The 16,417-nt window shown below is 39.3% G+C and overlaps 1 protein-coding gene across 2 annotated transcripts in view; it reads left to right on the forward strand.

Moving 5' to 3' along the window:
- pcdh17 (protocadherin 17) overlaps positions 1–16,417 on the forward strand; it is a 55,827-nt gene that overhangs the window by 17,413 nt on the left and 21,997 nt on the right. For both annotated transcript variants that reach the window (XM_058088668.2, XM_058088669.2), the window contains exons 3-4: positions 3,932–3,990; positions 4,186–4,358. In XM_058088668.2, the coding sequence (XP_057944651.2) occupies positions 3,932–3,990; positions 4,186–4,358 (232 nt within the window). The remainder of the gene's footprint in view (positions 1–3,931; positions 3,991–4,185; positions 4,359–16,417) is intronic.

The following is a 16,417-nucleotide window of genomic DNA, read 5'->3' on the forward strand; positions in this document are numbered from 1 at the left end:
ATTACTGTCTTTTTTGCTTCAAGATACCTTTAAATATGACCAAAGTAGTAGTTTATCATCATAGGGAAAAAGACTATCAGATTTTTCACCATGATTATTCCTCAAAGGGACTATTTATTTAGCAATAAATGTGTCTTGAAATAAGTAAGGCATGCTTTCAAACCCTTATTAATGCTGGTGGAAATCATGTAAATATCCACAGGTCGATGACTGACTGGATATCCTCCTCATCTTTCAACATATGGGTGGAAGATTTGCCAAGTCAGTGTCTGATAATGTTTTGTAAACTTTCATTTGCATACTGTTTGTGTGGATGCTTCATGATCAGCAGCATCTTGCAGCCATTTATACTCCAGTTGTCCCCTCATCCAATCTATAGCAGACCTGCCAGCATGTAAGTGTTGTGCGTTCACACGATGCATACGTAAAGGGGCACTGCCCATCATCATTATGAATTTTGCCCGTCATTCACAATCCTCATGTGAAACATGAACACATATTTTTTTCCCTTTTCTGTGCAATATAACACGAGAAAATGACTTAATTTGAGCTATATGAAGCCCTCTAAAAACCTTTAACAATGTTGCATTGTTTGATATACATGCCATGATCATGCATTAACATGTACATATATTAATATGTGACCATATATAGTAGTATATTAGTTTAAAGCCATCTTGTATGGTTAAACATTATGAAGGATTCGCTATGATTCCACCTGGATTATAAACTGTTTTCCTTTTATCATGTGAGCTAATTCAGTGTGAACTTATTGGGTCGGACTTCCATGAGCTTATTTTGGAAGCTAGGCAGACAGTAGACTCTGATGCCTTTTGGTTTACTTAAGCGTATTGATTGATATTTCTTTTATCTCCTGGAAGATGTATACAACCAGCTAATTAGATTTGATCACTTCCAATTGCTCCAAAGTCACCAGGCAGTCAATGTAGTCTAATTATTGGTCAGTGTCTCCACCCTGTTTTTCACTAAATCATTTGGTATCCTCTCGCTTTGCTGTTTCCCTCTCATTATTTTATTTTTTTTTAATTCTGCTTTTTTTCTTCACCACTGTGGTTTCTTTCTGCTAACCTCAATTTCGCTGTGTTTTATCCTTTACCAAGTCTTCCTCATTTGGCTTGTTTGCTTACTTTGACAGTTTTCCAAAAGGAATAAACAACTGTTCCCTTGGTAGAAACATCACAGACACACATAAATTTTTGTTTAACTAAATGCCACTGTTATGGTTTGATTTGCATCGACTTCCAAATGTTCTCCTGTTGCCAAGAAAGAACAAACAGATGTACAATATCATACCCTATAGAGTTGATAATGGGTGAAGGCATACTTTTTATTTCTGTGAATAAAAACTGTGGTCCAGTTGGGTGAAAGAGAAGCTGCCATTTTCTCTGTTCACACTCCTTTCCTCTGATAGCTAAAACACATACACTCCTGTATACACTCAAATAGCCCTGTGAAAATGAACAGAATGCAGCAACAAGGCCTGTGAGTGAAATAACAGCCTGATGTACTTGTCCCATTTGTCTCAATTGGTCCACTGTCTGCTTGGTCAGTCTTAGAGCCTCAATGGGAATAGAGAATGGAGTGCAGCTTTTTACACTTACTAAGCCTCACTGTACTCAGTATCTCTCTGACCTATGTGCCCTTGCTGCATACACTAGACACCACACACCATTCAAAGCAACACGCTTTTGCAATTCTCAACCATGGCTGCTAAGAAACTTAAGCTCTCCTGATACCCATGTGAAGTACAAGAACCCAAGAAACAAGAATTAAGCAGGATATTTTTTCTTCAACTAAATAGATTCAAAATTTTAAAATACATATTTATATGCGGCATGGATGCAGGATTATACACTCAAAAATGCTTAAGACAGAAATTCACCACTGTCATTTATTGCATGTCCATTGCTAACATAGACAGTAGTCCAAAGCAGCCTGTTTTGATATTGATCAATTCATTGGAAAATGACCTATTGCAGTGAAAAGGTTGGCCAGGGTAGACCGACAGTAAGAGACTGAGGCTTCAGATCAACCTGGGCTCTATTTAGCAGGAAATCGGCTTCTATGTATGTGATGATGTGTGTTTTTACTGGCTTACGTTGGAAGAAAAGCAGGTCATTAACAGATGGAGAGGGTATGTTTTTCATTTTGTGTTTTCAAAAGCTTAGATCAGTAGCACCAGATGCTTTTAAATTTGGTTCTTTGGAAGCTTCAAATCCATTGAAATCTTCATCCATCCATTTCATATGCTGCATGTCCATGTTAGGATCGCAGGGGTGTGCTGGAGCCTATCCCAGCTGACTTCGGCGAGAGGCGGGGTACACCCTGGACTGGTCTCTAGCCAATGTATGGGCATATATAGAGACTCACATTTATGCGTATGGACAATTTGGAGTCACTAATTAATCCAACATTCATGTTTTGAAATGGGGGAGGAAACCGGAGTACCTAGAGAAAACCAGACACACACACAAACCGGAGGAATATGCAAAATCTATACGGAGATCCCCAGGCAGAGATTTGAACAGGCAGAGGTCTTCCTGATATATATATATATATATATATATATATATATATATATATATATATATATAATTTACAAACCACGGGCATCCAATTTCTGTCAATGTCCTTCCATCCTGTTCATATTCTAGTTGAGCAGTGTCACACTGATTGAAAACACTGTCCAAGGATGAGTCCCTGGACGGCTACAAAAAGAATTTCATCTCAGTTTTTTTTCCAAAGCCTACCACTGTTGTCATTTCAATGCCAAATAATTTCAAATACCCATTTTTCCCTTTGTGTCCAACCTTTCATATATTGTATGAGCGTTTTCTTTGACTAATGCCTGTGAAGGAATGGAGAGTTCAGGGTAACAGTAAAGGTGCTACAGTGCGCATGGAAAATTAAAAGTATTGAGGTTTACTTTTTGACCTTCACCTGCTCTTTTTCATATGGAGCCACCGCAGAGCAGAGATGACATTGAAATTCTCTTTCGAGTGTGAGCCGAGCTGTGCATATGAAAAACCTTAGCAGCAGAGACATTCATTACTATCAATGCAGAGTTGTAGCTATTTATGTTACTGTGCATTTACTATACTCAAATAATTACACCCTTTTGAAAAAAAACAAAAACAAAACCTTACATTCTCTTTCTCCATGTTCTCATGCAAGTGAGATATGCATTGTGTGTCTTGACTGCTCTAAACCATAGTTGTTTTCATTTGATTTGAATATGGCTGACAGGTATTTCTGTAAAGGTCATTCACCATTCTATGATGATAGTGACCTTTTTATGTCAATTGATATGATTAAAATATTTGCATAGCACACTTTCTTGTAATTAAGGACTAAGACTGAGAGCAGCTACTGCTGAGATCAAGTCTATAGTGTACTGCTTCATGCTGTCTTTCAATGTGTGAATGTATCCAGTATAGTAAGGGCTTATTGTATGGGTGTGCATGTTCATTCCTGCAGCAAGATTCCGTTGGACATGATCGGGTAGCCTTGTATCCAACAAATCAAAACGCTGCACGATTCTCAACATACAAGTCACATGTACCAGATTTTCCATTAATGAATTCAAAACATGGTATGTGACCAGTTTTTGTCAGATTGTACTGTGGTCATTATTTGGAGTGAATAAGATCAACAGCCTACCAATTTTTGATATCATGCTGCCTGCTACATTTGATGTTGTACATAGCAGTGTAACTTATTAATGCTAATTTGCCCAAGATTGGGGTAATGAATTGTTCAAGCCTGAATAAATTGTCATTATATCCATCCAATCTGTTTTTTTTTTTACCCCGTTTTCCTGCGTAATTAATCACCTAGAGATCTTGCTCCATAGTAGGCATAGTTTCTGACGTGTCCAATACATACTTTTTATTCTCTCTTTCTTCAACAGACGGACAGTTTCCCAACTGAGCCAAATTACATGGGAAGCAGACAACAGTTTGTTCAAAGGTAGGTGTTGGGTTCTGTAACTCTGACTGCACTGCAGACCTTAGTATTCCTCTCTCTCTTTTCAACACCACAGCACTACAAACATAGAATGTCTTGTTCTGAGTCATAAATGGGACTGTAGTCTTCACCAATTAACGCAGGTCAAACAAATATGTACCCTAGAAGTACTCATGATTGTCATTTTCATTTCTGCAGCAGTTCGACATTCAAAGACCCAGAGCGAGCAAGCCTCAGAGACAGTGGCCATGGTGACAGCGACCAGGCCGACAGTGACCAGGACACCAACAAAGGCTCCTGCTGTGACATGTCTGCAAAGGAAGCGCTCAAGTTAAAGGCTTCGGGTGTTAGGCCGCCTCCGTTGGAGCAAGGTGAGTGTTTGTGGAATTAATTTTCTTCCCAAATTCTTCTTAAATTTAAGATTCCCTGCAACCAATGACTTATAACACATTGTAATAACAACAGGGCTTCCACACTCAATTTTTTTGCACTTTTCCCATTAAGTATGTGTGATGTGAGTGTTCTATACACATCTCTGTTTTATCAAAGACGACAAGCCCATTATGTTTTTATAAGCCCAACTACTTCAGCCTCTCCATTTAGTCCTTCTACCCTGAGCGCTTGTCTCTGAAATTTTGATAATGGAACATGGAAAATAACTTAGTGAGCTGCGAGGAATATGGCACTGTGGTGTGGTGATGAAATATGAATAATTATTCCAAGCGCTGTGGGTCGGGCAGATTACACATGACATGTGTTTAACAATAACTCCCTAGATATGAGTTGTCGCAGCCCTCACCCAAGCCAGCCTAGCTTGGAAACTCAGGGTAAAAAGGAAAAAAAGATTAGATTAGATTAGATTCAACTTTATTGTTATTGCTCATGTCACTGGTACAGGGCAACAAAATGCAGTTAGCATCCAACCAGAAGTGCAATTTTATAAGTACCTTAATAGTAAGTAAATGTAGAAAAAAATGGACAGATATATGTAAAAAACTATAACAGGCTATAATACAGTGAGGATATGTACAGGGATATAAATGACTATAATATGGCTATTGTAGATTATACAGATTATAAACAGTATGCACAGTATGGATGTGACAATATATAATAACAGTAATATGTACAGTATTGCAATGAAGTGACTAGAGTATGGCTATTGCAGATTATATAAATTATAAACAGTATGATCTATGAATGCAACAAGATATTACAGTAATATGTACAGTAGTGCAATGAAGTGATGGGGGGGCATAGATCAGCGGGGGGATGTAAGTAGTGGAATGAGTGGGCAATGTGGGGCAGAGTTCAACAAGGAGCCTAAATAGCACAGTTGGTACTGTATGTTAAAGTCTGGACCTCAGTGTAAGTCATTACCTTCTCTGCAGAATGGATACTTCCAGAAAATTTGCTAATGTCTTTATGGCAAGCCGTTATCTTACTAACTGGATCCCAAAGTACAGCAAAGCATTGTGAACGTGGATTCTCTTTAATGGTGCTATTAATCCAAGGAACAGAAGGGCCGTTTTACTCCATGCAGAAGGACAATGACAATTTGTGTAACACTCTGTTTTGCAATATGTATGCTTGCCTAGATAGCACTTTTTTCATCCTTTCCATTGGTTTCACAATTAAAATCAAAACCCACATGCTGGCAAGAGAAATTGGCCAATTAAAAAGCTCCATATGTTTAACATAGTCAGTGTGTTCCGATTTGGTTGTTGATGAGGAACCAAAACAGTCAGATTTATACACATAGCACATATGACAAAATGAGTGTTTCAGAAAGTACTTGAGTAGTCGGTCAATAAAATCTGTTCCAGGCTGATGCGACTGCATGCAAGTGCCAATTGCGGCTTGCTCGTCCAACTTTTTTTTGTGTTGTAGTGAATCGTCTTGGGCTGCTGAAATAAGACATTGCTACGCCAATGCACCAATCAAACACACACATTGTACAAGTCTATAACCTGCCTTCTGTAACCTGCTTTTTACTATTCACTTCGCTCCGCTTTTATTCTCCTCCACTGCTGTGCCTTCGCCAGCCTCTATATGACTTTCCTCCCTTGTTTAGGGAAATTGCTTGATGTGAGATTAGACGGTTAACCTGCTGCAGGTAGCTCTGTTTAGCCAACAACACGAGGGCTGATTCAATCTATGGGGGAGGGTTGAAGCAGGAAAGAAAGGTGCAGAAGGAGTTGTGAGCAGCAAGGTGCGTCAAACCGCACAATGTTTCAGTGCATTTTATTTAATGATTTAATCAACAGTATACTTTTTTGAGAGTAGTCTGCTTTTCTGTTTCCATCGAATACCAGAATGATCACCTCGGCCTTGTTCAGTTAAATATATTTTCTAAACAGACCCACTCACGTACAGGGAATGTGTTAACACACACAGTGACCACACATGAATATCTAATTAATGAGGCTGCATGAGAGGAGAATGACTTAGCAACATAAGCCACCAAAACCAAAGCGGTGTTACATGTTATGCATTCAGCATCAGTGAAAACAGTAACATGCCCACAGGTACAGGTGCATCAACTGTGAGTTATGGAAAATAAAAAAAGGGTGCTTGTAATTGTATTTATTTGTTTTGTACAAAGTAAAGTGATACATATTTAAAGCCTTGTCTTTAAATACAAGCCTTTGTGTTATTCATTATGTGCTTATCCTCACGAGGGTCACGGGTGTGCTGAAGCCTATCCCAGCTGTCTTCGGGCGAGAGGCGGGGTACACCCCGGACTGGCCGCCAGCCAATCGCAGGGCACATATAGACAAACCATTCACACCACAGTGTTATACAATTCAGATTTTTTTTACTCATTATCTTTTGCTCTATTTTTAATTGTTGTACATTGTATTTTGTTTCTGTAGTGATGCAATGACAATTGAGCCAAGGTCCGCGGATGGTGCACGTCTATTGAGGCATATTTGTGCCATAATTTTGAGGTAGCAAAGGCGAATTTTGTGCTATATTAACTTACAATAACTACTGATAACTACATATGTGATGCATTCCATTGTAACCTGGTCAAATAAAGTTAAACCATTACCATTACCCCCGGTCGAGTACGAGGAGGGAGGCGAGGCATACGTGTGTGTTCAGTGGTCAAAATGCGTGCCTGGTGGTCACTCTCCAGTAGCGTAGGGCACCCATGTAATAATACTTTTTATTTTTCTAATATCCTCACGTTCGACTCGAAAACTCTCAAAGATCGACCAGTAACCCTACACTAAGTGAATAACAATATCAGAGCACTTGGCCATTGCACCAACAGAACGTAAAAATGGGACGTTGACTAGAACCACCAGTCATGACCACAACCAACCCACACACCTCTTCCCTGAAGTTTCTCCACATCAGGGTAGTCTCAAGACTCAAATTTGTTTTTCATTGGCCTGCGGCACATAGTAGAAATAAAATTAAACCAATAACCCAGCGGAAATGGAACAAAAAGGCCAAATGTAAAGAGAAGAAGCTCAAATGTTGATACTTATAACACAAAGCTCTTTCACAGCCTTTTACAAAATTAAAAAATACATAAAATTATCAAGGCTGCACGACGGTCAAGTGGTTAGCGCGCAGGCCACACAGCTAGGACACCAGAGTTCAATTCCACCCTCGGCCTTCTTCTGCGTTGAATTTGCATGTCTTCCCGTGCATGCGTGGGTTTTCACCGGGTACTCCGGTTTCCTCCCACATTCCAAAAACATGCTAGGTTAATTGGCGACAAATTGTCCAAAGCTATGAATGTGAGTGTGAATGGTTGTTTGTCTATATGTGACCTGTGATTGGTTGGCGACCAGTGCAAGGTGTACCCTGCCTCTCGCGCAAAGGCAGCTGAGATAGGCTCCCCCCGCGTCCCTCGTGAGAATAAGTGGTAGAAAATGAATACATAAATAAAATTGGCCTCCCGCAATCTTTGATTTTCAGGCTGCAGCCGTTGGTGGCAAATGTTTGAACAGCCCTGTTCCTCACAATACTACTTATTATGTCGACCATGCATTCATGGTCTTTGTTTTGTGCACTGGGTTTGTCAAACTGTAACTCATAGAAAGCTGGACAGAGTGTTTTTCTTTTGACACACTTTTCTCTCTGTGTTATACACCGTCTTGTTGTGTGATATCTTGCCAGCCAGTATACGGTGGTCTTGTTCAACTTCCTAGTATGAACAGAACTGCAGGTATGCCAAACCTTGTTGAAATATCCAAGCAGATTTTTGCTTTTAGCCATAGCCATTACATTGCCTTTGATGACTATGTCTCGTCATTTTCTTCCAGGCATTCCCTTATAATCTGGAGATCTTCACATCACGGCTCATTTTCAAAATTGATTAATTAGCCCTGTAAAATTGGAAGCAATGTATTAATTAAGCCTAACTATATCAGATAATTTTTTTTGCCAGTAATAATCAGCGGATAATTGATGATCCAACATGCTTGCAACAGACATGGATAGAGGCTTGTCTGGCTCCAATGGAGTGGCTGCCAGCAGTTTGCTCGCCTCTGTGGAAATGTCTGCCTAAGACGCTATCGCAAACAGACAGGCAGCAGTGGTTTAGCGAGATGTTACCCGCTGATAGTGCTCTTCAAGGAAATGATGAGAGAGAGAGATGAGGGAAGAAGAGTAAGGAGGCTCAGAGGAGGCGTGACTGTAGCAGATGACCTATCTTAATTAGCCATGATCGGAGTATGATAATCACACTGCCTATGGCTTTGTTTTAAAAGCGTGTCTGAGTAGGAGAATGGAGGATGGGAAGGACTTCCTGAATACGGTCAGGAGAGACATTGTGATGCCTATAACAGTGCAAAGGAAGTACAATGAAATTGACTTTTGTTCTGAGTCATGCTTTACCGTTTGCTTGTTTGTGCATCAGTACACAATGATGTAATGGCACACACAGAATTGAATACATGCTGTAGAAGGAAAAAAAGTTTGTCATATTTGTAATTTTAGATGCACAGATTCTATTTTATTTTTGATTTGCTGCAAGCCATCTTGTGAGGCGTTAGTAATTTATGGTGTGAAGTTCTCTGAAGCTTGATGCATGTGTGACATACTGTATATAAAGTTCATTGTAATGTGTGAACATCTTAAAGCATGTCGCAAGAAGACAAGCATAAGCCTGTGAATATAAGCCCCCTTAGCATGAGTTAAATTTGACTACCATAACGCATGACTGTTGTGTGGTAGAATATGGTTTGAGGAGCAAGTCAATAAAGGGACAGTGAGGCTGATGACAATGCAGTCACGTTTGCAAGGCATACATCTACTAGTTAGCAACATTGCAATTCCATTGAAACCTTATTTTGCACTGAATGAGTGGTTGCTTTCAATGTCATTGCTGGGATGTATCAGACACTAGACAGAAATGGTGTGTCAGTGTTTCCACATTATAAAGATAGAACTACGAGCACTGACTCAGTGATGCAAATGAAAATATGTTCCCTCAAGAAGCCCGCATTAGCATACACTGTCAGGTGGAGTAGAGTGAATAAACCCAGTCAATAAGTCACATACTGTATGTGACAAATAGGCTGCAGCTTATAGTCCTGTGCGGCTTATATATGTTTTTCTCTAAAATTTAGTGGGTGTGCCTAAAACACCGGTGAGACTTATACACCAGAAATTCCAGTACTTTTGTATGCATTTGGGATGTAGTTTTACCCAAAATGTAGTGGCGACTAGGCATAATGTGGTGAGGCTCACGATGCTCAATGAAGCATTTAAACCTGATATTACTAACCACTGACAAGGGCTTTCTATTGTAGCTTATGACTTTTTTCCATCCCTTTGGAGTTTTTCACACTTACCAAATGTTTGTGTAAGGCAGCCGTGGCCTTGTCAAAGTCCTCAAACCTCACCAGTTATGTTCCCCCCCTGTCGGGGGAAAAATGGGCATGATATGTTTTGTACTGTGCCGTGTCTTTTTCGAACGTCCACGAAAAATAGTTTCAGATCACGTCTGCTCCTTGCTAAACACGCTGTTGTTGTGATCTTGCGGGCTCTACATGCTGGATGCAACACTGCTAAATAGAAACACCAGTCAACATGACGGTAACATGACATCAGATGCCACAACGAGATACCAGATTTTTGGGGGTCTTGGGTAATGGTAGAGCATTTGGAGTGGTCCGAACTGTTCGTGTACAGCTCCAAACGTCTTTTTATTCATTTTTTTTTACCCATTTTGTTTCAATGTGCAACGTGTTCTACATCGTTACAATTTGTGACTATACATAATAATATAAAATAACAAAATAAGTATGTATGGAATGTATACAGTAATGTTTGTTTGTAATAAGGTATGAAATGTGGCCTGTGCAGCCCCAAATATACCATTAACCCTTTATTCATGCAGTGAGCAATTTCAAATAGCACTCAACCCCCTCTCTGTTTTTTTTTCCATTTATGTTTTGCTTTTTAAATTTTAACTGAGTGAACCTTTCATAAAAATATAGTTTCCTGATTAATTGCATTGTACGAAGTTGGATCAGATGCTCCTATTACTGAGGTAGTCATGGCAACCTCTTCCCTGCTTTCTGCTCTTATCTGTTGGAAAAAAAAGGACATTCCATTCAATAACATTCATCATCATTAGCATTTCATGGACAACTACAGTTTTTTTTGTATGTGGATTGCATGTAGAAATGATTATTTTTTCTGAATTAGTTTCACCTCCCAAGAGCTGAAAACCGGCGTCAAAATCAAGTTCTTATCCCTCCAATCTTACCTCGTCAGCGCTACAGATGCAGTACCTTGTTTGTTTCTTTTTTTTATCATTATACTCTCGCTTCCTCAACAATTGTATCGCTTATTATGTGAAGGACAGATAAACAAGTGAGTCAGCCTGAACATAATGGATGCTCAACAAATGAACAAAGCAGAACAAAATCTTGCCAGTGAAAGACAGGCTGCAACACTTTCCCTCAGCATTGAAGTTGTGATGGAGCCACAGTGACTCAACAAATGTCTTGTGGGGTGGGGAAATTACTTTGCATAATTTAACTGGAACAAAATTAACAATTACAAAAGCTCTAGTTTGCCCATCAGCCAAAATCCTGAGCTAGCTATGAGGTACCTATTTTGACATTATTGGCATGGCACTATTTCTGTGCCATGGCAAATGTGTGCCAAAATCACAGCTAATAGTGGCCCATCACAAATATTAATGTGTGACCTTTTTCTGGCCAGGCAGTGTATGATGTGTAACAACAACTGATTTATATGTATTTGAAAAATATAGATTTGAAACACAGATATAATAAAAGGTTTTAAAAATAAAATAGCCCATTAGAGTGCACACAGGATAGTGGTGGGCAAAACCGTTCCTTTCAGTGGATCATTCCGATTCATTCAGTAAAAAGATCCGTTCATTTCGTTCATTTTGGTCAATTGATCATTAGCCTGTGAGCTCCCTCGTGCATAGACCCGGTCAGCCGTGTTGAGTCAGTCCGTTCACTCATATTCACGTTTCTTCCGACGCAACAGCGCAACAACACGTGATGACTAGTGGTGTGTCGGTCATGAACGAACAGGTCAAAAGAACTAGTTCTTTTTTGTGAACGGAATGAACAAGGTCACCGATAGTGTCGGTCAATTTCTTGGTCTTTTAGTCAGCTAACCCAACCCACAGAGTGAGGCATGACGATAGGATAAGACAGGCAAGCACGCACATAGTCCCGCCCTGCAAAAGGAACGGTGAACTGACTCTCCAGCCGATCAAAATAAAATCATTTGCAACTGAACGGACTTAACGGGTATTTTAGGGGCAGTGACCTCATTCATTCCGTTCACAAAAAATAACTAGTTCTTTTGACCCGTTCGTTCATGACCGACACGCGACGAACAGAGGATATTGTTGACGTGTGATTATTGCAAAGTCGTCATTTATCTTAATGGGGAAACATCTGCCAGGAGATTGCCATAATTAGTCAGTTTACAAACATTGCTTTAAACAGGTAGCATATGGAGTTGTCAAGCTTTTATGAGATTCTATTGCATCTGTCAGTTTAAAACATGATTAATTGAGGAGTGTTGTTGCAGAGATGCCTTTGCAGTCACGTAGCACAAACGTACTAACTGCTGTGTAGTGATTTTATTTATTTTTTTGTGACAGTTATGGTTTTTGGAAATCGTTTATATTGAAATCTCTGACTTTGCTGAAGAATCAGTGTAAAACTCAGCTGAAGTGCTTTGGAGAGTAGATGAGGAAAAACAATCAACTTCTAAAAAACAGCAGCCAGATGCTCAGTTTCTTCTTGCAGTTTGTGCGAGTCATTGGACTGAGGATTTGTCTCTGAGCCGTTCATCTGTCCGTGTTGGTCCTTATCCTCTCAGCCATCTATAGCCTGTCCCTGGCTAGACCGATCACCACCGTCTTTCCTGGGTGGGGAAAACGGGAACCACCTGCAAACTTGACTTCCACAAGATCCGTCTGTCATAGTCAAATGTCTGTCCACACACACACACGTGCCAGATCATGTGCTCACCCCTCTCTTAGAGGATAGGGTGGTATCACGCCGCAGTGAGGCGATTTGCGGCTAAGCTCGTTGAATCCTGTGGAAAGCCTAAAATCTTGTGGGGTGAAGGGATGGGAGATATCACAGACTTAGGATTCCTTCTCTCTCATTATGGAAGATTTAGATGGATTAGTCTACTTTTATTAAATACAAAAATATGTTTTAAATCCATTGTTGTGATTGTGTTCCATGAAGGTTAAAGTCCAGTCTTGTGCATTTATTTCTGTTGAACTGTGTGTGTGGGTATTTTTGGTCTTGGCTTGAGCCTGTTTGGAGGTGAGCCTCACCCTCAAATACTGTGGTATTGCAGTGTTAGGAGCAATTAATGGATCTCTCAGACTCGGACTACTTGGACTATAAATCTCTGGCGTTATTCCTCCTATGGAAGCGATGAGTCAAAAATATAAGAATTATTTATTATTTCACCGTATGCGTCATTAGTTTCATCACATTGCGATTGCATTTCTCACCCATAGTATCTCATAAAGTGCGTACACCCTTCACGTTTCTGCGAATATCTAATTATATATTTTCATTGAACAACATCAAAGACAGGACACTTACAACGTAACGTAAAGTGGTAAGGATTGCATAACAGTTGCTGTCTCCTCAAAATAACTTAAGATGGATGTAACGCTGACCATATGCACTCAAGTTCCTTCGTCAACCGTGGCGAGACCTGTTTTGAAGGGAACCTGTCCTGTTAATGTACTGTATGTTCTTGCCCACCTTGTTGCAGCTCAGTTTCAAAGTGTTAACTGAGAACATCTTCATGTAGATCTCCAATTACTTTTTCACATCCTGAGAAAGTACTTTGTCAGGAGGTGCCATGTTGAACTGCCAATTCCCAGTATGAGAGAATGTGAGAACGATAACATCGGCTTAAACACACCTTGTAACACTGAGTCACATGGCACAGGGGAGAGAAAATGGGTAATTTAGCCCAATTAGCACAGTTTAACATAAGGGTGTACTCACTTTTGCTACCAGCTGTTTAGGTATTAATCGTTGTGTCGAGTTATTTTGCGGCAACAGCAAATTTACAGTTATCCATGCCCATGCTGTACTACTGTATCTACATTGTGCCAAAATGTTGCTGCTATAGTGGGTATTTCTTGGAATAACAGTAGTGCATTGCAATGAAAATATTCAATAAAAAAGATTTTATGTTCCCTTTAAATGTTTTGTACAAACTTACTAAAACTCTAAACAACATATAAAACTGACTGAAGCAGCAATGTTAAGCATCCATGATCTGTAAAGGGCTGAATGGTTTGGATTAAAGTGCAATGCCCTTCTGCATTTCATGTCCGATGCAATCATTTTCTATTTCAGTTTTCTCTGGGTTGGTTGGTTACAGGTCTTCACCAAAAAAAAAAACAAAAAAAAAAAACAGAACAGCAGAAGAGCTGTTCTAGTTTCTGCTCTCTGTGGGTGAAACATGTTGTCCAGCTCAGCAGTAGGGATGCTATGGGAGAGATTATAATGATACAGAACATCGTCACTTCCTGGACTCGGGCCACTCCATCGCCATCTGTCCTCTGTCCAAAGGCAGCTGGGCATTTGTGCAAGTGCATGGTTGTGTGTGTGTGTTGTGTGAATTTTCGAGGTTATTCTAGATATTTGCCACAATGTTTCACATGTACTCTATGTATTTGCTATTTTTTCTATTTAATATTATAATAACCTATTGTTTTATGTCATTTTTATATTTGTTTTCCTGTTTCTGTCAAATAATTACATTTTAGGAGACTTTTTTTTATCTTGGTTGTTTAAGCAGCTTATATATCGTATAAAACATGAGACACCGCTTTGGGATTGTTTGAGTTGCAACAATGCTTTAGTTACACTGCTTATTGATCAGTGAACTGAGGAATTCAAAATGTCGAAAGTTGCACAATTCAGTGATTGCTCACAACTTAGAGCCCTCTATGTTCATAAAAGAAGAGTGTGCTTAGGGATTTCTTTTGATATTGTAGTGTTAATTCTTTCTATTTGGAGATAAATTTGGTTCGGGCAGGTTTTGAGCTAAATGAAACTATAATAAATTGGGTAACACTTGTAATTAGAAAGACTGATTATTTGATCAATTCTGTGCCGACAGTTATAAACTAGCCGCATTGTTTGGCTTGATTATGTGGACGCACAATATAAAGATACTTCCACTGAATCATTAAGATGTACAGTAGGTGAAGGGGCCCTTTGTCTTGTGATTTCATTGGAATGCAAATGATTATCTTTGGTGCCCTAGGGCGTTGTTTCCCCTTGTTACACTCCATCAAGAATCAGTGAGATCAATGGGCCTGGGCTGTCCAAAAAAATCAGGATTTTACAACCATAACAAGTTCTTTTATCTACAGTTCGAAGTGGTATATCGTACATGGCAAAAAAGAAGAATTTTAAAAGTGGATAAAGGAAGTTAAATGACAATATAGTATATATTATAAGCACATGTTTATAATAACAACAATGGCTGGATGGATGGAGAGACAGCAGGCATTGTTCCATGAGGAGGTATTTTATGCAGCATGGTGTAAGGCTCCCTGCTGTCCCTCAGCAACCAGTACAAGTTCAAAAGAAAAACCTGCCAATGTAAATATGTAGGCTACGAAGACACCCAGTGTAATGCTCACTGGCATAAAAAGACAAAATAAGCTACCCCCTGAAGCTGGGTTTAAGGAGCATTTTGCATTTTCCTAATATACAATATGGGAGGATTATACATTGCAGATGCTGATTAACTGATGTTATTAACACCAGTGATGTACTGTACATGGCTGTATACTGTACACTACACCCTCCATCAAGGAAATATTATAAGGAATAATGTGTGCTTGTATTATGGAGGATGCAAAGATATCAACAGGGAATGTTTTTCTCTGATAACCTCAGTTGGTTACTTTTTGATCCTGCTAAATTAAGATAAGGGACTTGGTTAATTAGACTGTCACAAGGCAATCCCTTGAGAAATTGCGAGGCCAACACAACTTTAATTGGGTGACTCCTATTGTCCCTGTGCTGCCTCCTTTCTCAGGGTAGCAGCCTCAGAGAGGGGGAAAGACACAGTCATTGCTACTGTCAAATATTGAACAGAATGTTAGTTGTGAACATTTCGAACAGAGAAGGCTAAGACCAAAATTCTGATGGAATTGGTGCTTCATTCCTGAATAAGATTTAATATGTATTTATTTTTGTACATTTAAGTAATCTCTGTAGTGCATTAGTTGCAGCATAGGTCTCCAAAGCCCCTTGGACATTGTTAGCCAATTTAAGATGCATCTGTAATTACCAGCATCCAATTAAAACATGACCTCACCACCCAACCTCAAACCACAATTCAGATCTGTTATGGAGATTAAGAAGACTTGCTGCTCCAACAGCCATGTGCAAGGGATCCTCGTGTTGTGCATTTGGTTATGTTTTTGTAAAATCCTTCAAATTCTCAATTGTATTAACATGTGACGCAAGCAGTTCCTTTTTTCAGAAGGATAGTGATCTCTCGCAGATTCACACTTTGAATTTTGCAGAGATACCTGCGATACCTGTGTACAGAGATGCCTGTACAGTCTTGCATATACACACTCACAGTACATATCATTACGCTATTGTTTTTATTACAGTCATGATGATGTCAGCAATAAGATTATAGTTATTACAATTGTGTGTTATTGTCATTTTGTTAACTATCATGGTTAATATTTTCATTACTACTATTACAAGTAATGTGTTTGACTGGCAGAGCAAATCTATTTAGCATGTAAAGGCATTTTAATCAATAATATGCGCCCCGATTTTGCATACTTTTTTCCAAAAATATTATATTATTAAAATGCTGTTTTGTGGTTGAATACAGCCTATTAGTCATTCAGAAGACATATTAAAAAATATTGTGATGACGTGTAATC

This window comes from Doryrhamphus excisus, linkage group LG13 (assembly GCF_037039965.1).
Source record: "Doryrhamphus excisus strain RoL-2023G ecotype Guam linkage group LG13, RoL_Dexc_Guam_v1.1, whole genome shotgun sequence".
In the NCBI taxonomy this organism is placed as follows: domain Eukaryota; kingdom Metazoa; phylum Chordata; class Actinopteri; order Syngnathiformes; family Syngnathidae; genus Doryrhamphus; species Doryrhamphus excisus.